At 44.8% G+C, this 23173-nt stretch overlaps 1 protein-coding gene across 3 annotated transcripts in view; it reads left to right on the forward strand.

Moving 5' to 3' along the window:
• The window catches only part of shf (Src homology 2 domain containing F), an 84374-nt gene that overhangs the window by 12299 nt on the left and 48902 nt on the right, over positions 1-23173 (forward strand). For all 3 annotated transcript variants that reach the window (XM_028401221.1, XM_028401220.1, XM_028401222.1), the window contains exon 2: positions 2384-2516. In XM_028401221.1, the coding sequence (XP_028257022.1) occupies positions 2384-2516 (133 nt within the window). The remainder of the gene's footprint in view (positions 1-2383; positions 2517-23173) is intronic.

Here is a 23173-nt window from a genome sequence, read left to right on the forward strand (position 1 = left end):
TCACTTACATGGCAATAAACACAATTCTGATTCTGAAGTTAAAATGAAAGCTTTAGTTGTGATCCATGATTTGCATTTAGTCCCTCTGTCATATTTTATCAGACATTTTCATCAGATGCCGAGCCTTTGTTTGTCCTACGTTATGTCAACGGGAAAGGCAAAAGGATGATGTCATGGGTTTGGAGTGGCTCCACGCATAGCTCAATATATGATTGCCATTATTTCCTGAAACATGTCCAAACATCCTTTGTCTAGCGAGGTGGTCCAGTTAAACTTCACCCCAGATGAAGAACAGTGCTCTGCTTTAACAGTGAACAGTTAAAAACGCTTCATTTACCAGCTCTTTGGCTGCTGCAGTGGACAGTGTCCAAACTCCTCCATATAAATGCATTTTGCTAAATAAATGACTATGAATCAGGGCAATGATGTCGAGATTTTAAGATGCAGCATTTGGAGTGTTTTCATCCCATTTGTGGATTTGGTCTCAAACCTCGAGCCACTGTTCTACAGTATGTGGACCGCAGTGAGATGGGCAGTGGCCTCTATCTGATTCATATGTTTTTTTCAGTGAGGGAAAGTTATTCTTAGGTCTGGTTAGTGTTTGTAGCGACTGTATCTGAGGTAGCTTTGCCACACAATATGATTACTGATGGCTCAGTTTCCATGCAACAAGGTGCACAATGCTAATGACACTGTGGCTGTGATGCATAATTTTTGGGTCTCTGGGGAGGCAGAGATGTTGCTTATCAAAAAAGGCTGAATTTTAATCAAACTTGTGAGTAAAATATGTATATTGTTTGTGGCACAGAAACAAACCAGGACAGTGTTTGCATTGGATTTGCCCCCTGCTTGAATTCACAGAAGCAAAACATTCAAGGAACCCATAATTATGCTGTGGCAGAAAAAAAAAGTTATTTTCCCCAAAACAGATGGAAAGGGAATACTGAAGAAGGCAGATTTAACACACAGTAGCTGCTATGAACACATCCACGGCACTTACTTCCCTTCCTATTATTGCCTAATCCATGTATAGTGGGGATGATCTATGCAGGAATATACCTGCCAGCGTGTCTCTGTCACTAAGCGGCTTACAAATTATCCTCAGTGAACTTTCTAGTATTAACACTTGGAAACTTTTCAAAGTATTTCTTTTTCAATAACTTCGTTAAATGACACTTGACCCATGCTGCACAAATACCACGGCTTTCCCAGCACCCAGCTGGAAGGGTGTATCTTTACAGTTTATTTGCTTCCCTGAGGTTTGGCAGGTGTGTGAGTGTGTGTTTGTGGCTCTGTCATGGGTGGCCTACATATAGAGTTTGCTTCTGGGGAGTGTGCTCTCTCTGTGGCAAAAGATAGACAGGGGCTGTTCTCAGGAAAGCCGGCTTGGTGGAGGCACAGCGGGCATGAGGCTCAGTCCACCTCCAGTCAGCCCCGCCCGGGCCCCATCCACCAGATGAGTGATGAGCTTGTTTATAATGAGACCGAATCCTTTCCTGTTACATATGAGTCATCGGGTGTAGTGCCAGTCATGTACATACACTAGATTAGGTGTTTTCTTGTTTGTGTGCTGGCTTTAACCCTTTTATTAAGATGTTTCCAAATTACAGAACATGCAGCGACTTTCTCATCTGCCCACACTGATTGGTAAAAGCCTCAACACAGAAATAGGGTATTTTCTAACAACAGGTCCAAACTCCTGTGGCCACACATCCTCATTATATCCAATGACCAGAAGGACAGATGGCCAAGATAGGAGTTTATTTTCCTTGTAATGGAAGATATTTACTCTTGAAGCGGCCCTGGTAGGGCCGTTTCAGGGAAACAAATATCCCCCCCAAGGCACTATAGACTCAGACTGGCTCTGCTCCCTAAAGGTTTGAGCTGTATTTCTGGGTCTCAGGACGTCCACCTAATTGCCATCTACTGCACAAAATGCTCAGCAAAAGAGCAAGACTGCAATTAGACGTGGCTCACTGCCAGCTCAGCATAAATCTGCCAAATTGTTTCTCTTAAGAAAGTTGAGCAGTTGTGGTCTTCGTTCCTCTACTTTTGAAATGTAGGCCTGTCACTAGTCTATCATATAATTAGGCAGACCAGCAGTAGCAGAGAGTGTGCTGTTAGGCTGAAAGTTGAGGCATTGTGGTGGTGTGCTGAGGCACACAGAGGTGGGGTGTTATTTATGTGTTTCTCCCTTTATCCTCTGGCTTGCCTCAGTGGATAGTGCTTGGTCCTGTCCTGGGCCACAGCAGTATCTGTCATTGCATCTCTCCTGACACTATACCCATGTAGTAATGTTCAACAGAGCGGTAAAATGAATTCCCCTCTTGCTGTTTCACTTTCCCCCCCTCAGTCTCACCTTTCCATTTTTATCTCCCTTTAGCTCATTATCCTTGAAGACTATGCGGACCCCTTCGATGCGGAGCAAGCGGGAGGCACCCAGACCTCCACAGAAAAAGTGACAACTGAGAATGATGGCTACATGGAGCCATATGAAGCCCAGAAGATGATGGCAGGTAGATCAACACTACTCAACAACTATTTCTGCCATCACACCTCTAGCAATCGAAAATGATGTGACAAGTAATCATGTGTGTCTTCACCATTACTTTGCAATGAATACGTGTCTCAGTGGACCATTAATTAATATGCAGTGTGAATAATGGCCGTATGAATTAATGAAGAGGCTCAGATGGCCTTGATGCCACGGTACATGATGGGTGAGTGGAGTGGAAATGACCTGTGTGTCACACAGGATGTCAAAACATTTTCACTTTTTCACCCTAAAAATCCTACAAGTGATACGGTGAGGTGTTTTGCACATGAAGACTGACACTTGCTGGGATTTCCAGAAAGGTATTTTTTACTGAGATAACAATAGCTGTGTGCTAACATAAGAATTTAGCTAAACCACATTCCCCACACAGCTTTGTCACAGTGCACTCATTCTGTGGTTGAACCTTGCAGTGACAAAGGACAAGGAATATGCAGAAAAAGGAAGAGGAACAATGAAAACTGTGCAACAAACTGTTTCCCTCCCCTCAACAGACCTTACTACCAAAGACTGGAATGCTATGACTGCTGGCCTCAGAATAATGTTTCGGGAATTGATGACAGCATATCGTGATATACTGACATACTTGTACCTCTCACTATCCCACATGTTGCTCCCACAAAGGCAAGACATGAATGTTTCTGTCCCTCCTCAGCAATTTTCTTTTAATGGGCCTCCAGACAATCTCTTGTTTCGATCTGTCTCACTGGTTTGACCTCTGGCCCAGTCTTTGCCTCAGCTGAGTACAAAACTCAGGATTTATCGCTTCTCTCAGAATGAGGAAGCTGAGGAAAAAAAATCTCAAAAAAAAAAAATCTCAACAAGGCCTTTGTGGTATCACTTGAATCTTGAACAGATTCCAAGTTTTTTTTTTTTAACTCATCACAGTTCTGTGTTTGACTCCATTAACTAAAGATACTATTTTGGCAGCAGTTGTCTGTTTGATATGATTAAATTTTTTTGTGGTTGTTGCTGACTTTGAATCTGAGAAGCGGTTGTTTTCAGGCTCTCTGCTCTCATTCATCATCAGCATTGATTGACTATGCGTTGGTGGGGTGTTGTTTTAAATAGAGATGTTTGTTTGCTGTTTTCTGTTGACTTTACTATTAACATATATGGGTTTTATGTACTTACATGGGTGGATGTTTTAAAGCATTTGTAGTGTCTTAGAATGCTTGGTGCACAATTTAAAAGTATAATCTTAGATGACTAAATCACTTTGGAAGCATATTTCTGAACTTCTTGAAACATAAGTGTTGAGGGCATAAACAACAAGCACCAAAACAAGAAATACTTTATAGGTTCAAGCAGTTACACACATTAGTACAATGTAATGCTACATTTGGGGGTTAAATGCCTTGCCCAAGGGTATCTCAGCCTTGTAATGAGGGTCAGACGCTTTTCACTCTCCCACTGTGCAAGGCCAGATGCTTGCACTAATACGTCAGCATACTGACTATGGCTATAGAGTAATTGCTGCATCTCTCATTCTGACAGCATTTGGTCAGGCAGAACTGCACACTTAAGAATTAGTCAGCTAAAAAAGAGAGAGAGAAGCTTTTGCATGGACTGCTGCACTGTAGCAAAAGAAGGACCTTGTCTCTAATCCTGTTGTTTTTGCTTTCTTTTATCTCGTTTTTTTTCTCCTTTCTTTCTTCAGGCAAAACAGTTTTTGTTAATAATAATAATTCTTCGGCTCTGTGCCTGTTGTAGCTGCAGCTCAAACATTCTTCCTCTCCTCTCATCCCAGCTCTTGCTTTCACAGACGGATGCAGATGGACTCCAAACTCCAAACATGCCAACACAACAGAAACTTTTCTATTTATGGCTGTCAGAGCAAGTTTTTACTTTACAGTCAGACAAATTTATACCATCTATAAAACGGTCAGTATACCGCTGCATAAAATGGGCTGTAACTACCTTGACTTGTAAAATCAAAGGCGTGTAAAAGACAGTTTCTTATAAAAACATGTTCCCAATTAATTCCAAGAGGTAGGATGAACATAAATTCGGCTGAGTGTGTCTTCACCTTTACAGCTTTCAAGGTTTACCTTGGAGCTGCTGACGATGTTGAAGCTGTCTTATGCTGTCAATTAAGACATTTTAAAGACAGTTTGAGGTCTTGATAACAATCTTTGGATACACTCATTTGTAGCTCATATTTCTATGTGTTCTGACACATGCAGAGGCAAATCCATGTCATAAATGCCTGGAGCTGGGCATCCACCTGAGATTAGAATCCTGAGTCACTGCTTGTGGTTTTGCAGTGCTTTTAGCAGAGATTTAGTGGTAAATAGATTAAAGGCAGCTTTTTAAAACTAGAGTGTGACTAAGCTGTTCCATTAATGATTCCAAAGATTAAGAAGTGTCCATAACTATAACATACAGTGGAGTTTCTATGAAGCCCTGCTTGTTTTTTGTCAAAATGTGCAGTGTTTCCCTCAGATTTTGTACATTTGACACAATACTTACTGTGCAGTAAAAATAATCCTCCTGGCAGTTCAGCAGAGGAACTGAATGTAAACAGCATTGTTTACATTAATTTGCTGCTGTACCTCAGTTTAAACCTCACTTTTAAGTGATGTTGGAGTTTTTTTCTGACTGATCAGCAAGTATGAGGTCACTTGCTTATTAAAAAGCCTTCCACCCTCCTTCCCTCTGTCCTGCATTTTGCATTTTATGAGCTGTTTGGGAGCCTGATTGATTACCCTTATTTACACTGCAAGCAGAATCATCTACAGGTACAAGAAGAGCATTTATTATAGAGATTTGGTGCATTTTACATACTTACTTGACACTCTTCATTTAACATTATTTTGCTTGGAATTTACAAAAGCATTTCTCCAATGTCTTATTCCAGTTAATCTGTTTTGTCTCATCTCCTCCATTATTTTTTGTTTCTACAGATTTTATTTGAAATGGCTGCATATATGCAGACAAATCAAGTTTCAAAGAAAATTTTGTTTAAACTAGAGGTGTCATTTCGAAGACACAATTATAATTTCTTGACTGCACAACATTCACACCTTACACACACACAAAGGCACATACAGGACCACATAGTGGGAGGTGTGGCATGTAAGACCTGAGGCGATGACTGTCACAGTCGTTTACGTAACAAAGTATGCATTCCTGCTGTTTGCATGTGCGTGTTGTTGGCACGCACACTATTGGGCCTCTCTACATGACTTTTTGTACGTGTGTGAGAGAGAGAGAAAGAAAGAAATAGAGCGAGAGAGAGAAGAGAGAGAGAGAGCCTATGGGCTGCATGCTCCGAGTCTTTTTTTCCCCCAAGAGCCATCCTTAGTGAGCTTGAGCCAGCTGATTTATGGGCCTGCTGGAGGGGCATGTCACAACTTCCTTAACCTGAAAATCCAGCCCCCAGCACCCCCCGCCTCCACACTGGCTGCAGCCAGGGCTCATTGCACCACCTGCAGTTATGTGAAGACGTGTGCACAGCCGCTCTGTCTTTACAACATTCCCTGCACGTGTGTTTCCGGAGTTCCTCAAGTGTTTGTCATGTCTACACGCGTCGGCTGTAGCATGTGCTATCTTTGCATCCGTGTGAATCTGTTGAATGTGTGTGCATTGACTTAGAAACATTGTGTTTATAGGCTGTATTTTATTTGTGGGTTTATGTATGACAGATTTCACACCTGTGCAAAAACTTTCCGTCTCTTGCCTTCTCTTTCACACATATAAATACACACAGATATATACTCCTACACACAGACAGACACACAGCGTCTTATCTGTTGTTGAGCTACTGGAGGAAAAGCTTGAATCAACTCACTGCAGTGTTTCTTTATCTGCTCCACTTGACTCCATTCTGTCATACATTGTTGTAGCTGTTGAGACTTGTTACACTGACAAGTACAAGGGCTTGGACTAGTACTGCAAGGCAGTCTACGTCAAACAGTTTCTCAATGAACGCACACTCATCCTCATACAGACAGACGACCATGTGAGAGTTTTCCCACAGTACGGGAGAGGCCGGTTGTGCAAACAGTTTGCATGATTGAGCTCTCCTGAACAAATAAACTGCAGGCTGCCCCACTTGCCATGCCTCAAGCCACTGCACCGGAAGTGTGTGTGTGTGTGTGTGTGTGCCGGGGTGCATGTATGCATGTGGGGTTATCAGGCAAAAATAACCCCTCCGGTGTGAAATATTTTATGCCAGCAGTGAATTTATTACACACTGAGTCAAAGTTGTAACCTCAATTTGTCCTTATCCCATCTTTCAGTTCATGCTCCGTCATTTAGCAGCAGGAGAGTTGTGCAACAGGGCCAGAATGCCCAAAGGGAAAAACCTTGATGTTTTCCATAGTGTTTGACTCATGGTAGATGGGTGTACGCTATTCCCCCCCCCCTCTTTCTCTCTGTCTGAGAAATGTGCTGGGAAATGTCTCCAGGCACTGCACCACTCTCCCAATGATGTGGAGACTAGCATCCGGAGCCAAAGAGATGAGTCATTAGCAATAGAGTTGATCATTTCAATTACTCATGATACTGTGGTGCTAATCCCCCATTGGCTCTATTATATAAATGCCAGGATCATTACCAGTTTGGCTCAAGTTTGAGTGGGTGAAAGAACACATTTAGAGGTGAATTAAGAGGGAAAGTAACAAAAAAGATTGAACCATGAAGAGAAGCTGGCTCAGGCAGGCAGAGAAAGGTAAAGAGTGGCAAGAGACAGTGGGAACAAATTCATTTTACACCACCTGTGGTTGAGTTAATGGGAACTTTTTAGCGGCGAAGAATGGGGGCATGGAGTGTTGAATGGTTTCCGTCTCCTCCCCGCTCGCTCAAAAGAGTGAAAAGTCACTCCAGGCGATGGCAGGTACATGTGGCGGCACATTTCTTGGCCTGTAACCCTGCTTTTATTGCTCCAGGCAGTAACCTTAGGAATATCCGGAGCATGTACCAACAGTGGCACATTTCAAAGGTGATAGGTGTTTTTGATCTGCTCTTGAAACCTGTTCTGGTAGTATGAAAATGTGACATGTCTTAGTATAGCATACAATGGCAATTATCCTCTCGTCTCTGGTTTTGTTTAGTTTTTCTGTTCTTTCACATTAAAGTAGGAGCTTTTGAAAGATTGCTTAAGAATTACCTCAGCAACACTTTGCTGCATTACCCTAGCTGATTATAGGCAGCTATAAATAAGCATGGACAGCAAGGCCAGTAGCTGAGAACTGGCTGGGGAAGTGAATAATTAACACTCTCCTCTCATGCCTCACAACAACTACTGTTTAAGGGTATTTGAGCCAAACATGCAGTTGTTCGTTTTACCAGCTTCAATATTTCAAAACAGTTTTTTTTAACAAAGATGTGCACCTTCTTTTAAAATTGGTTGTGCATTAACATATGCTGACAAAGACACAGGTTCCTCAGAAGCATTCAGTGACAGTAGATGTCCTGTAAAAACCCACAGACTAATGAGTACAACACACATACTAATGGAAATCAAAAGTGAAAATGCTGTTGGAAAAAGCTGTTAGGTTTCCTAATGAAATCATGAAGCAAACAAGTTGTGACAGACATGAGATGAGCACAGTACGTGGGCCCAGTTTCCATTGCAGTTGGCCACAGTAAGCAAATAATGTTTAGGGTCACCAGGGACACTGAATGATGTCACAGCATCCACTAAAGTGTCTTAATTCACATGTTAATTTAGACTATAACTGAACATGTTGGGTTGAAAGGTGTGACCGCTTGGTAGATCCTCTAGAGTTAATTAACTGTTGTATGAATTGTAATAAAAGCCCTCTTTTTTCTGGCTTTCTATGCTGAGAAGCCATTTTTAAGATTTTCTTTGTTCTGCTCATTAAACAGGAAACGTCTTCTCTTCCTGAGTCCTTATGCCTGTGACCCATTCAGTGCTTGCCAGATTGTGTCAGAAGTCAGTTACCCATTTATGTCACATCTACATGATCCCATGAGAAAATGACTGACAGTTATTACCCACTGCTCTGACAGGGTGGTACCGAGTGATGCAAACCCAGTGCTCCACATTCCCAGAGCTGGTGTCAGGTGGTCCTTTTTTTGGCCTGGTGCTATTGTTGGGCCCGTATTAGTTAAACTTTTTAAAAATGGTCTTGTCAACAAAATGCAGCATGTAATGAGAGCAGAGCTGGTTTTATTTCAAGACAAACAGAACTGTAACTAGATCCCACTGGAGTGAAAGTTTTAAAGGGAGCCTGCTGTTGAGCTGTTCTGTACAGGAAACTGCAATGTTTGCAAATAATAATTAACATCAGGCTGTCAGGCACAGGTGAAGTCTTAATGTTTTTATATATGGGGCAGGCATAAATGTAGCTCAATATAATAAACCAAAGATACAGCATTTGATATGACATTTACAGACTTCTCTTCAGTTGTGTGATTCATCTGTGAAGCCTTAACCAAAAAAAAGAATAAAAAGCAATAATATTATAAATGAGCATTATTTTTACATCTATTTTTTCTATTTCTGGTTCTGGAGTATTAGTACATTGTAGCATGAATATCCACTTCAAATGACAGGGATTTAAGTTTTCTGTGTTGCCCCGTGGAGGCTACAATACAAGAACAACGAGATTGTGCTAAAATAACAGCTCATGCTCACAACAAACATTTCCTCTCATCTCCTCTCGTTTTAAAAATAGTTTTGAGTGTTTCTCTGACTTTAACAGTGACATACAGTCCTGTGTGTGTGTGTGTCAGGCTGTGTCTGGATAATGGGCAGCAGCCTCTGTGGTGTGGAGGGTCATTTGGCAGCAGCTGAAGAGCGGAAGGTGTAGGAGGTGGGAGGAGAGGGCTAAGAGCAGGAAGACTGACGACTTATTGAAGATGGGAATGAGAAATCTGTAACTCACCCTGATAACCTCCCTCCCCCTCACTTAGTGATGTATCCTGTATCTAAAGCTAGCCTCACACACAGCATAGTGCACAGTTGTCGGTGTGTTTGACATTTACACCAGATATTGACACATGGAGTGTCATTATTGTGAAGTGAACAATTTAGCAGCTAATAATATCAGACCCTGTGACTGACCACCAAGGGTTTGGGACAGCCAGCCGACATTATTGCAGCAACAATCAATCAACAGAATATTAACTAACATTAGTCTTTAGCTTCCCTAATTATAGGATTTACAGGTTTGTCTTTGTAAATATAATGTCAAATTAAATATTTATATTATATGTTCTATTTTTACATTATTAATAGATTAGACAAGAAAAAAGTGGAAGACATGACAGCCGTGCAGGATTTTCTCTGTGACGTTGGACAGATGGATTCACGAAGAAAATGATTAGCAGCTTAAACAACAATAAATGTTTATCTGACATTACTACACATAATGTCACATCACATCACTGTTTTGCTTTTGATTAAAATGCAATGAAGTAACTTCAACAGCCAACAGCTGGTTCCTGAAGCCGAGCAGGTTGGTGCATTGGAAATTTAGCAGGCAGCATGATTTCCACAGAGCATTTCCAGTATGCAAATCACTCTATAGATCCTTTTATCAGACCTACTACATATGCCTTCTCTGAGGTGGGCAGTGGACCCATTTTTGTGATATGCAAAGGAAAACGTGCATTTGATGTAAACAGGGAGTGGAAAGCTTTCATACATTTTGTGTACGCCCTGCATCTGATCTAGTTGAGAGCATACAGACACACTTGAACACAAAGACCAGAGTCCGAGTCACGCAGCGTGTACTGGCAAGAGAGTTTTTGCTAGCCTCTGATTTCCTGCTGTGCCAGGCTGTGCCAAGCCAAGGATGGATAGGATGGCAGAGCCACTATCCATCCGTTACAGCTGAGTGGGAAGGGGGAGGGGGTGGAGTGCAGGGATGAGGGACCGGGCAGCCACTTTGGCGCAGGTTGGAGGTGCTGAAGTCATTCATTTTAAAGGTAAGATTAATGACACCATTAATCCATGTCTGGACCACTGCAGAGGAGGACAGGGCAGAATTCATACTCGCTGCTGGCTACCTGGGGCCTGCAGCTCACATGCATGAGCCCTGTTAATACACACACACATACAGACACACAAACAGCTGTTGTAAGTACATACACACTTTTCTCTGAGTCATTTGATATGTCAAGTATTCATTTGCCCTGAAGTGGTGAATGAACTTCAGGCTGTAGCTTGTGTCTTTGTTGCAGGCAGTTACTTGGTGGAGGTTATTGGCCTGAGTTTAATGGCTGTTGAGACAGAGAGGCAGCATGACAGACTCAGTGAATTAATAATAGACAGGGAGATGGCACCAATCTGATAGCAGACCTGTGCTTTTTGTGCCGGCCACGTCTATGCTGAAGTGGAAATCGAGCCTGTTGACACTCTGGTGTGACAGAGCTTTTAGGTGTGAGTGTGTGCAAGTGGGCAACTCGCACTCTGCAGCTGTTGAAGGATACGACAGGAACAGATGGGCAAAGGCTGAAAAAAGGCTGAGTAACACCAGATAAACACTCTCGGGAACATTAATGCAATAAAACCAGTACAAAAAGATTCCATACAGGGATGTATGTTGGTAGCATACAGACATGCTTCATTACATTTTGTGGTCTTGTCAGTATTACTGTGAACAGTAGGATATTTGAGGCTGTATTTAGTAAACATGTTGTGTAAACTACCTAATAAATAATAAAGGGCTAAGCTTACAGCTAGTGTTGGAGAATATCTGTAACCTTAATGTTTTGGGCTATACTCATCTTCTGTTTAAGCTCACTAGGATCAATACCTCTGGATTCACCTTGTCCTTGTATTATTTGACGAAGCCCTTCAATCATAACCCTGGCTTTATATCCTATTTTCTGTGTGTTTGAAAGAGAGATTAAAGGAAAGAGAGAGAATGGGGGATACACTGCACAGCATACAGAAAGGCATATTTTAAACTCAGTGTATCATATTAGCAATTTCAACTAAACATTCTGAATAAAAAGCCTTGTACGTGATAGTGTGGAGGTGGATTGCCTTGATTAAAACAAATGATTGAATGATGATTTTGGAAACATTTCCTTCGATAACTGTAATGTGGTAGTTTATGTGGACAGTGGTTTGTGCTTGTCTGTGTCAACAGAGCGAGGTCTGAAGAGACTGGTCTGTAACTGCTGTTCAGTGAGAATAATGGAGCTGGAGAGGTCTGTTGACAAGAGGGTTGGATTCGGAGGGTTTGAGCAGCCAGAGCACTGTGATGAAGCTGTCATCTTAAACTAGCACTGCATCTCTCTCCCTTGACTCTATCTGGCCTCTTCTTCCTGTTTTTATGTGTCCTCTATACATTGCTGCCTTTTCTCTTTCTGCCACCTGTGTCTGTGTCTTCTGCATCTGTCTGTCCTCATGGTGGTTTTTGTCCTCTCTATCACTCGAGCCAGGAGACAGTAGTATTCCTGTTTTCACACTGATAGTCTATGGACTAAGCTCCTTTATAGGGACCTTGTTGTCTTGTAAAATAACACAGGGATGTTTTTTTTCTCTTTGGAACCCAATTTACTGGTGACATTTATTCAGGAATGACCTTCTCTGGGTTTGTCTTCCAGACACACGCCGTTATCTCTCCTTGCAGAGTACTCCAGCCATTATTATAGCTCGATTTAAACATTTACCCTTTCCTTTTTTATGTCTACATACATCTCTGCGCTGAACAATGAACAGATGTATACTATATCAATTAATGCTGTAACTGTGATGTTGACTGCCATTCACACACTGGTCTGTCTTCTTTTACAGCTATGTAGGAATACAGTGCTTAAACTAGAGGCGCCTAATTAATTAAAATAGTGTACTAGCAGTACAGAGGCACGAGGGAGATTATAACCTTATCAGAGCATGTCAAGTGTGTGTTCCAAGATTCGCAATCCAATTAGCCAGATGGATGGTTACAGCATAACACACTCTCTTGTGCATACATTCCTATCCAAGCTGCGTATATTAAGACTGATGGTGAAAGATACGAATTTTAAATCATTAAAATGACTAATTTTGCAACAGGCATTCAAAGAGAAATGGCACATTTGCAAATTACCTGTGCGTCCTAACACTTTAGCTTTTACAGAGACCTTGATTGGCAATTGCTTCAGTCAGTTGCTGCAGCTGATAGAAAATGGACATTTTTCACATGGGCAATCTGTGACCTTTTCCCCTCATTACTTATTCCATCAAGAGGATAATTACTCTCTGAAAAGGCTGGTGTTTTCCTTTACAGGAAGAATACAGATTTGTGTCCATCTGTAACTTGTCTCCATTTCTCTGTCTCTGTCACTACCTTATAGTGTCTTTGTTTACATCACATCGTATCAATCACGGGGTGCAATCGTTGCACGGTGCGGTGCGGTGAGGCACTGGGTCTGCCCAGGGGCCCTGCTGAGGGGGGGTTTGGGTTGTAATTGTCAAGGCTCAGCGATGAGGAGAGGACACAAGTGCACGACAGGAGCGGTTCTCAACAATCAAAGTCATTTATTTCTCGCAACAAACAAATCAAAGCGAACTCCAGTCAGTTCCAAAAGTCAAAAGGGCTCTTCTTAGCATGAGGTTCAAAAAGGTACAAGGCAAACAAGGTTTTACCATGGCGTGAGGTCAAAGTCCGTGAAGGCTGGCAAGGCGTAGAGAGGACGACATGAACCCGCAAAGACACAAAACAAACTGACACCGAGTGAAGGGAAGACAGACTAGATATACAAGGGAGGCTTGGAGACAATGAGACACAGGTGGCACACATTAGGGAGGAGCAGGTAATCCCAGGAGGAGGAGGGAGCACACGAGGAAGGGGAAGTCAAGACACCTGAAACAAGAGGGAGGTCAGTGATTTCAAAATAAAACAGGAAGTAAATACAGAAACAGAAAATAAAGCAAGAATCAGGATAACATAACAAAACACCAAAATAAAAGCCCTGGCTCAAACCTGACTCCTGACAGTACCCCCCCCTCAACGTGCGCCTCTAGGTGCACCTCCTGGCTTATCCGGATGTCGGCGATGGAAAGCCCGGATAAGGGTAGGGTCCAAGACCCGAGATGTGGGGACCCAGGACCTTTCCTCAGGGCCGTATCCCTGCCAGTCGACCAGGTACTGAAGGCCCCTGCCCCGACGTCTCACATCCAGGAGTCGACGAACGGTGAAGGCTGGCTGACCGTCGATGAGTCGAGGAGGTGGCGGAGGAGCGGCAGTGGGTTGGAGAGGACTGGAAATGTACGGTTTCAACTGTGAGACATGGAACACCGGATGTATCCTCATGGCTCTTGGAAGGCGGAGCTTGACGGAGACTGGATTCACAATCTTTATTATTTGAAAAGGGCCAATGAATCGTGGAGAGAGTTTTTTGGATTCGGTGCGAAGCTTGATATTGGCTGTAGAGAGATAGACTGATTGACCCACGGCATAGGATGGAGCCTTGGAGCGGTGACGGTCAGCCAGCCGCTTGTTTTGAGCAGAAGATCGTAGCAAGGCTGCACGGGCCTCCCTCCAGATGCGTCTGCACCGCCGGAAATGGTGTTGGACGGAGGGCACTGCGATGTCTGCCTCATCTTCAGGGAATAGAGGAGGTTGGTATCCTAGGGAGGACTCGAAGGGAGAGAGACCAGAGGCAGATGAGGTGAGTGTATTGTGAGCGTACTCTACCCATGGCAGGTCCGAACTCCATGATGCTTGACGGCGGGTGCAGATACATCGGAGAGCGGCTTCTAGGTCCTGGTTAGCCCTCTCCGTCTGGCCGTTGGTCTGGGGATGGAACCCTGAGGAGAGGCTGACGTTGGTCCCGAAGGCAGCACAGAAGGCCCGCCAAACCTGCGAGATGAACTGAGGCCCACGGTCAGAAACAATGTCACTGGGGATGCCGTGGAGCCGGAAGACATGTTTAATAAGTAGCATGGCAGTTTCAGAGGCAGTGGGTAGCTTAGTCAATGCAATGAAATGTGCTGCTTTGGAGAAGCGGTCAACAATGGTGAGAATGGTTGTTTTCCCCCTGGAAGGGGGCAAACCTGTCACGAAGTCCAGCGCAATGTGTGTCCACGGCCGGCCTGGCACAGGGAGAGGTTGAAGTTCGCCGGCAGGGGGTTGGTTGCTAGACTTGGCCTGGGCACAAGTGGTGCAGGCTGCCACAAACTCCTTAGTATCTTTGGCTAGGCCGGGCCACCAGAACCGGCGGCGAATGAATGATTCTGTCCGGCGAGCCCCAGGATGGCAGGTTAGGCGGGAGGAATGGGCCCACTGAAGGACCTTGGAGCGCGTGGTGAGAGGAACATACAGTTTATTAGTGGGGCCCCCACCTGGATCAGGATCCGTTGCCTGGGCTTCCCGGATCTCATTGGCCAGCCGCCACGTCAGGGCCCCCAGAACGCAGGAGGGAGGCACAATGAACTCTGGTTCATGAGGAGAGCCAGGAGGTTCATGGAGTCTGGAGAGAGCATCGGGTTTACCATTCTTTGAGCCAGGGCGGTAAGAAATAGTGAAATTAAATCTTTCAAAAAACAAAGCCCACCGCGCCTGCCTTGAATTCAGCCTCTTCGCAGTCCGGATGTAGGTCAGGTTTTTATGATCTGTCCAGACTACGAAGGGGTGTTCTGCCCCCTCCAACCAGTGACGCCATTCCTCTAAGGCCAGCTTGATGGCCAAAAGCTCTTTATTGCCTACATCATAATTCTTCTCCGCCGGGGTGAACCGGCGGGAGAAGTAGGCACAAGGGTGCACCCTGTTGTCTTGCCCTGACCTTTGAGATAGGACCGCCCCAACTCCATAGTTTGAGGCGTCAACCTCGACAATGAACTGGTTGGAGGGGTCTGGCTGAATCAAGACAGGCGCGGAGGAAAACAAAGACTTAAGGTGGCGGAAGGAAGCATCTGCCTCAGGTGTCCAAACAAAAGGAGCTGCCGGGGAGGTGAGAGCCGTCAGGGGAGCCGCCACCGTGCTGTAACCCCGGATAAACCTCCTCAGGAAGTTCGCGAACCCCAAGAATTTCTGAAGCTGTTTACGGCTGTCGGGGGTCTGCCATTCCAGCACGGCTTTGACTTTCCCCGGGTCGGATCTCACCTCCCCTCCCGCCACCACGTAACCTAAAAAGGAAACAGAGGGTGAGTGAAATTCGCACTTGCCAGCCTTCACAAACAGCTTGTTTTCAAGCAGTCTCTGGAGCACCATCCTAACATGCCGCCTGTGTTCGGTGGCGCTCCTGGAAAACACCAAAATATCGTCTAAATAGACGAACACAAAACGATACAGGAAGTCACGAAGAACATCATTAACAAGATTCTGGAACACTGCAGGAGCATTAGTTAGCCCGAAGGGCATAACCAGATACTCAAAATGTCCGAGGTGGGTGTTAAAGGCGGTTTTCCACTCGTCACCTTTGCGGATACGCACCAGATGGTAGGCGTTACGGAGGTCGAGCTTGGTGAAGATCCGAGCCTGCTGGAGAGATTCGAAGGCAGAGTTCATGAGTGGAAGAGGGTAAGTGTTCCTGATAGTGATCTGGTTAAGTTCATGGTAATCTATGCAGGGTCTGAGAGTTCCGTCTTTTTTCCCTACAAAGAAGAAACCAGCACCCACAGGGGAAGAAGACGGTCTGATTATGCCTGATGCCAGAGAGTCCGAAATGTACTGCTCCATTGCCTCACGCTCGGGCTTTGCCAGGCTATACAGCCTGGCCTTAGGCAAGGAAGCTCCGGGCTGGAGGTCAATGGGGCAGTCATATGGGCGGTGAGGCGGCAGGGAGAGAGCCCTGTCTTTGCTAAACACGGCAGCCAGGTCGTGATACTCTGGAGGCACTAGAGACAAATCAGGCGAGGGCGGCGTTTCCACCGAGTCAGGAGGGTCATAGCTTGGGTGTCGAGCTGAGCGCAGACAGGTGGCGTGGCAGTGATCACTCCAGCCGGTGATTCGGCTGGAGGGCCAGTCAATTATGGGATTGTGCAAAACGAACCAGGGGTGTCCAAGAACTACTGGGTTTTGGGGAGAGGAAAAAATGAAAAATTTAATGACCTCATGATGGTTACCAGAAACTACTAAATGAATGGGGGCAGAGATAGATGTTACTGTGGAGACCAGATTTCCATTTAGTGAAGTGACAGGAATGGACTTATCCAGGGGAGTCATAGGTATGCCCACCTGTCTGGCCAGCTCGAAGTCAAGAAGGTTCTGTTCGGACCCGGAGTCCGCAAGCGCTTTGGTGGGAAGAGAGCCACCCTTAAACAGAATAGAAACATCCAAAATACATGAATTTGCTTTTGTGGGCAATGGGCCCCCCCTCATCAGATTGCCCACAGTTATCGACGAGCGGGGGCATTTTGGGCGAAGCTGGCAAGCAGCAACCATGTGACCCTTCTGACCGCAGTAAAAACACTCACCCGACCGCCTCCGGTGCTCCCGTTGGAGTGGGGTAAGGCGGCTACGACCCAGCTGCATGGGCTCTTCTACCTGCGTGGCTGGTGGAAGTTCACCTGTGGAGGATGAATGAAAGGGTGTTAGTGAAGGCGTGTGGTTGCTCACCCTAACCGGAGAACACAGAGGCTTATGTCGATCACGTAGCCTGTTCTCTATCCTAGTCACTAAAGAAATCAAATTGTCAAGCGTGGGGGGCAAGTCCACGGATATCAGCCTGTCCTGAAGCTGATCTGAAAGCCCATTCAAAAAGGCGTCATACAGAGCAGTTTGATTCCACCCGCTGTCTGTGGCTAGAGATCTAAATTCAATGGCATAATCCATCACGCTGCGAGCTCCTTGCGAGAGGTTGAACAGGGAGCGGGCTGCCTCTCTGCCCGGCCGAGACCATTGAAAAACTTGGGAGAAGGCAGCAATGAAGGTCTTGTAGGTAGCGCAGTTTGGTGTGGCGTTGTCCACCTCCGCCGTAGCCCACGCCTCAGCCCGTCCGGAAAGACAGGAGACGAAGAGGGAGATCTTAGATTCATCGGTGGGAAAGGCGGATGGTTGTCGAGCAAACAGCAGTCTGCATTGGGTAATATATGGGCGGCAGTCACCTGACTCGCCCGAGTAGCGCTCTGGAAGGGCCACGGGGATCTGGAAGGTCGATGGCTGTGCCGAAGCAGGTGAAGGCACGGCGACGTCGGCGTTCTCCGCTGGGATGGCAGGTGGGTTAACAGGAGGCTGCTGCTGTTGGAGCGGGTGGGCGAGCCTGCTGAGCTGATCACTCAGGGCGTCGTACTGCCGTTTGGCGTTCCCTGAGAGCTCCACGTAGGCTTGGTGGAGGCGCTCGAGTTGCTCTTCCTGCTGCCTGAGACGGCATTCATGCCCAGAGAAGGCCGACTGAACCGACTCACTGTCTGCTGTGTCCATTATGGTCAGTTTGTAATGTCAAGGCTCAGCGATGAGGAGAGGACACAAGTGCACGACAGGAGCGGTTCTCAACAATCAAAGTCATTTATTTCTCGCAACAAACAAATCAAAGCGAACTCCAGTCAGTTCCAAAAGTCAAAAGGGCTCTTCTTAGCATGAGGTTCAAAAAGGTACAAGGCAAACAAGGTTTTACCATGGCGTGAGGTCAAAGTCCGTGAAGGCTGGCAAGGCGTAGAGAGGACGACATGAACCCGCAAAGACACAAAACAAACTGACACCGAGTGAAGGGAAGACAGACTAGATATACAAGGGAGGCTTGGAGACAATGAGACACAGGTGGCACACATTAGGGAGGAGCAGGTAATCCCAGGAGGAGGAGGGAGCACACGAGGAAGGGGAAGTCAAGACACCTGAAACAAGAGGGAGGTCAGTGATTTCAAAATAAAACAGGAAGTAAATACAGAAACAGAAAATAAAGCAAGAATCAGGATAACATAACAAAACACCAAAATAAAAGCCCTGGCTCAAACCTGACTCCTGACAGTAATAGTTTGGTGCAGTCTCTTAATTTGATACGGTGTGTGGCCGAGGAGCCTCATTAGGGGCAGCAGCTCACATAGGGGGATCTGGCTCTCCATCACCAGCAGGAGACCACTGGCAAGAAGAAAATGGGATGGAGGCAAAGGAAGAAGATGAAAGAAAGGAGAGCACAGATAATGTAGAGAGGGGATAAAAGTGAAATTGAAGAAGGAAAGACTATAGGTTTGTAAGCATCTGAGCAGCATGGGTCAGTGAGAAGAGAAGAGAGAGGAGAGAATGGAGGGAGGGAGAGCTCCAGCACACTATCGACAGCAGAACAGGCACTCCAAAGTGACCTTTTTGAAAGTAAACTTTAAGATACTAGAATAGTTTATCTACCTTTTTAGGTTGGAATAAGTCTTTTAGATGAGAGTCAGAAAGTATATTCAAAGCTGTCATTTATCTGCTGTTTTCAATGGCATCCCCCTACAAAGTGTGAGTGTGAGAGATTGAGACGTTGTGACAGTGAGAAAGATGGCGCAGAATTGTTATCACTGGATGACCTGAATAGGTAGGGAGATGGAAGTGAAAAAAAACAATAGAAAAACAAATAAGAGGAGAGAGAAGCAGAGAATGAGGTAGTTCAGCGAAACCGGTTCATTTCCATTCGAGCATTGCATTTTCTTGCCTGCTGTGATCATAAGTGTGGTCTCACTCTCTGTAGCACAGAAGGAGATGAGATGCAGCCATGGACAGAGTGAATTATTAATGTAAAGATCTCCTTCTCCAGCGAATCCAATAAGATGCCTATGATTTGGCTGTCAGAAAGATTGGTGGTCTGGATAAGGGAAACTCCTGGATCACGTGGCGCTTTGAATTCTCCTCCCCAGGTAATTGACTCGTGCACTGCATTGACTTTTTGGTCATGGTGATTAAGGGATCCAGGGACAGAGAGAAGCACAGACTCTCTATGTAGGACCCCACAGCAAGCCTGTCCTGGGTGACCTCTGTCAGGAGCATAGGGCACACTGTTAACCCCCAGCTCTGTGATCTGTGGAAATACAGATCACTATATTGATGTGGGGCAGTGGATGCTGAGTACTGGAGTAGTGGATTTCTGTGTCTTTTGCTTCTTTTGCTGTCTCACACAACCCTTCTCTCTTACCACATTGGTATCTGGCATGTATAGGTTGTCCAGGCTTCCAAAGAAATTCTTATATTGAAAAAAAACAAAACAAAACATCTCTTAAGATTAAAAGGTTTGTTTCAGTGTAAGGCACTGAACTTTCCCTGTTCCCTTCAGTTGTCCAGCACAGATTGAAAAAGTGTGTGGAAGCAGCACTGATGCAGTGGGGACATAAATGCTTGCTTTGACTACTATGCAGATAGGACTGTGGTGAATGATTGTATAACACTCTCATCCAACCACATTCTTGTTGGTCTGACAGGGACTGATGTTACTTTCTTATTAAGAAAAGTACCTTTCAGGATAATTCATTCCTTTTAGTGACAGGAAGCCAGGTTGGATCTAAAGCTGTTTATTTATGCTAAAATAGCCACCACTCTGGCCATATAGCTGAATTTATAATCTTGTGAGCAACTGATTAGGTAAGTAGGTACAACTGTGTTTAACCGTGATTCATTGGTCGACTGTAACCCGCCACAGAAGAGTTCTGTTTAAAAGATGTTAAATTGTCACGCCCTATTTTTCAAGTGTAGCAATGTAGTCTTTCATGTTTTCTTTTGTTTTCTTGACCTTTTAAGAGGACTGGAGACATAGCCTCTTTGTATCTACATCTGTCTGTCTGCTTCATTCTTTCTCTGTCCGGCTATCTACCGTCAGTCCACATGTATTAGAGGTGAGTCATGTTGGCAGTTCAGACTGAAAGCAGAAGGAGAACAAAATCAGGAGATAAAAAAACACCAGAAGAAAGTGAGTCAGTGAGTCACAGGAAGGGAGGCATGTGGTTTCCAGTGGAGTGTGAAGTTACCTAAGAAAACTACAGTGGGAAGGTGACCTCTGGACATCTGGGACTTCAGGGGATCATCAAAGGCAATGAAGCCTAGGCTGGCTGACCTGGACCTGAAGCCTCTGTGGTGGACAGTTGGGCTTTTTGATTGCACATGATTTGTGCCTTCAGAATACAGAACTACTATTGATTTTTGTTGGGAACAAACAAACAAGAAGGGCAGTGGACGGTTTCATTTTTGTAGGTGTATAAGAAACCACTGTGTTTAGGGAATCCAAGCAGGTCAATTAAATTGTGAATTTCTCATCTGTGTAATTAGTGGTTTGAACTAAATGACATCACTGTAACTTTTCAACAAGTATGTGTCTGTTTAATCAGTCAGATGTGTCATCTGTGGACTGACGCAACCTCTAAAGAAACAAGGCACACTGTTACTTCACTGTCAGCTAGCCACTGGACGACCGCGGCTGAACACACAGACAAACATGATCATATCTTTCAACCTTCTAATGTACCGTTCATCTATCCAAGGCACATTTGCTTCCTGGTTTGTAATCAGAGCCACACAGTAGAATATTTAGACTGTAGTAAGAAAGAATTTTCATATCCTCCAATATATTGTTGCTTAAATGGACACATTTGCTTATTTTAGTGGATTTAGTAAGGTTGCTATGAAACAGAGCTGCAGCACACCCACTGAAACACACAATGTATCAATGTAGAATGTTACATCATGTTTTGAATTAATGTCAAAGCTTATTTGTATTGAGCGCTGTCAGCCTGCATTATATTTGGACGTGTACGTGACTCAGACACTGGTCGCCCTGACAAGCACACAAAGCTTTGGGGCTGAAGCAGTGCAAGTGAAGAGATTGGCAATACATATTACAAAAATCTGAACTGGTGACATTTCCACTTTTCAGGCCTCACTGACAGCAGAAAATCCTCCATCCTGTTAAGAGTGGCTTTATGGTGCACCGGTCACTGTTAGAGCCTTCACCAGTCAGAGATCCAAAAGGAGACACATCAAGTGTTGCAACGTGTGCTAGAAAGGTCCTCCAGTGCACCAGCATCAGTTTCTATTGCACACACATCAGTGTATTTTGGGTAACGACTACAGACAAGATGGCTGACAACATGTCTACATGTCCATGTACATATTGTCTTTTTTCCACATATGCAGGCACATCAGTGTTGCACTCTCTGTAATGAGCACTGACAGCATTATGAATGTCTGTTTTTGGCTGGTCCTCAATGCACCCAGTGGAAGGAAACCTCTCCTCAGTGCTGTTCTCTGCAGGCAGTAATTTCATTATCAGGCCTCAGAGCTCATTAAGCCCAAGCAGATGTGGCAGACAAGGAGATGTGTTGCTTACACAGGCAGCAGGTGAATTACAGAGGCCATAATGCATGTACATTATGTCTGTGGGCATAACTGTGGGTGGTGTTGGTAGTCCATGTCTTCTGCCACTGATGATTTTGTTGTTAGTGGTGCTGTGTGTCTCAGGGTTCAGTGTTATAAGCATGTGCTTGTGTGTGTGCTTGTTTACCTATATGTATGCAAACTACTCACAAACCAGTTGCAGAACTGGAAGACACTTTGTATAATATTTATCCTTTCTGTCAACAGTCAGTGCACATCATTCAGAGATTTCTGCTTCATGTATTGAACTGAGACACTTCTTGTGTATGCATGCTGGGATACCTGGCACTGATTCAACCAAGAAACCTGTGTCTGAGCAGGAGGATGCTATTGGAGTGTGGAATTTATGAATGTTTTGGTGCTGATACTGTGCAGGAAAAATGCATGAACAACAGAAACAGAATAAGCATGCTTCCCTATCTGGTATCTGAATATTATTTCTGGTATCAGAAATATTGACCCTCTCACTCATTATTGAATTGGTAAGTGTAGCATTTCTTCATATGTAGCATGGAAAATATGACTGTAGGCCTTAATAAAAGCAGCATTTCATTTCTTCTTTCTGATGAAAAATAGATTCTGCGATGGAGTCCATTTGTAAGTGAGATTAAAGAGTAATTACATCTTGACATGCTGTGATTATTGCCTGGTGAATATAATGAATTACTTTGTTTACAGAGAACAATTCCTATGCCTGTTTTGCTTCTTGTGCTGATTGTGCAGAATGATTGGGATCACGATAATATTAATGATATCTCAATAAATCTGTGCATTTATGCCCTTTAACACGCAATCTTTCACTGAGATAAGAAAACAAGGTTAATTCGAAAACCTTCAAGCTTCATCATGTCATGCTTCTATGTAAACTTCCTGACTTTGTAGAGTGGAATCATTTCCAGCAGGCTGAAGACATTCAAGGTCTGTCACTCCCAGAAAGTGAAGAGTCACTAGCAGAGGTGAATGATTAACTGACTGCACCCAGTTGGTCCATTATGTCCTTATGCTCTGTCCATATGTGCCTGTCTTTACACTCGATGACAAACAAAGTAGAGGCATCCATTACTCTCCACCCCTCTACCTCAGGGTTGACATCCTGCTGCCCCACACAAGTCCGCAGATGTCTGGCTATGTTGCTTCACCATTCTCCTCTCAGCTCCCCCTCAGTGCTCTGTCAGCAGGCCCACATGTCACTGTCAGCAGGCCACTAGCAGGGCATCCAGGCCTGGACTCCAAGCCCATCAACACCTCTCTGGGGGCCCAAGGCCACCCGTAGCCTAGCCGTGCCAGGTCAGGCCGGGCCAGTCAGTGGGTTGAACGGAGGTGGACTACATCCTTAGGAGAAAGATGAAGAAGGAGCAGAAGCTATGCCTTGATTAGAGCATATGGTCTCCACAGTTATCCTGGAGCCTGTTGGTCACCTCCGAATGGAACCCCT

The sequence above is a fragment of the Parambassis ranga genome, chromosome 3 (genome assembly GCF_900634625.1).
Source record: "Parambassis ranga chromosome 3, fParRan2.1, whole genome shotgun sequence".
NCBI lineage: Eukaryota > Metazoa > Chordata > Actinopteri > Ambassidae > Parambassis > Parambassis ranga.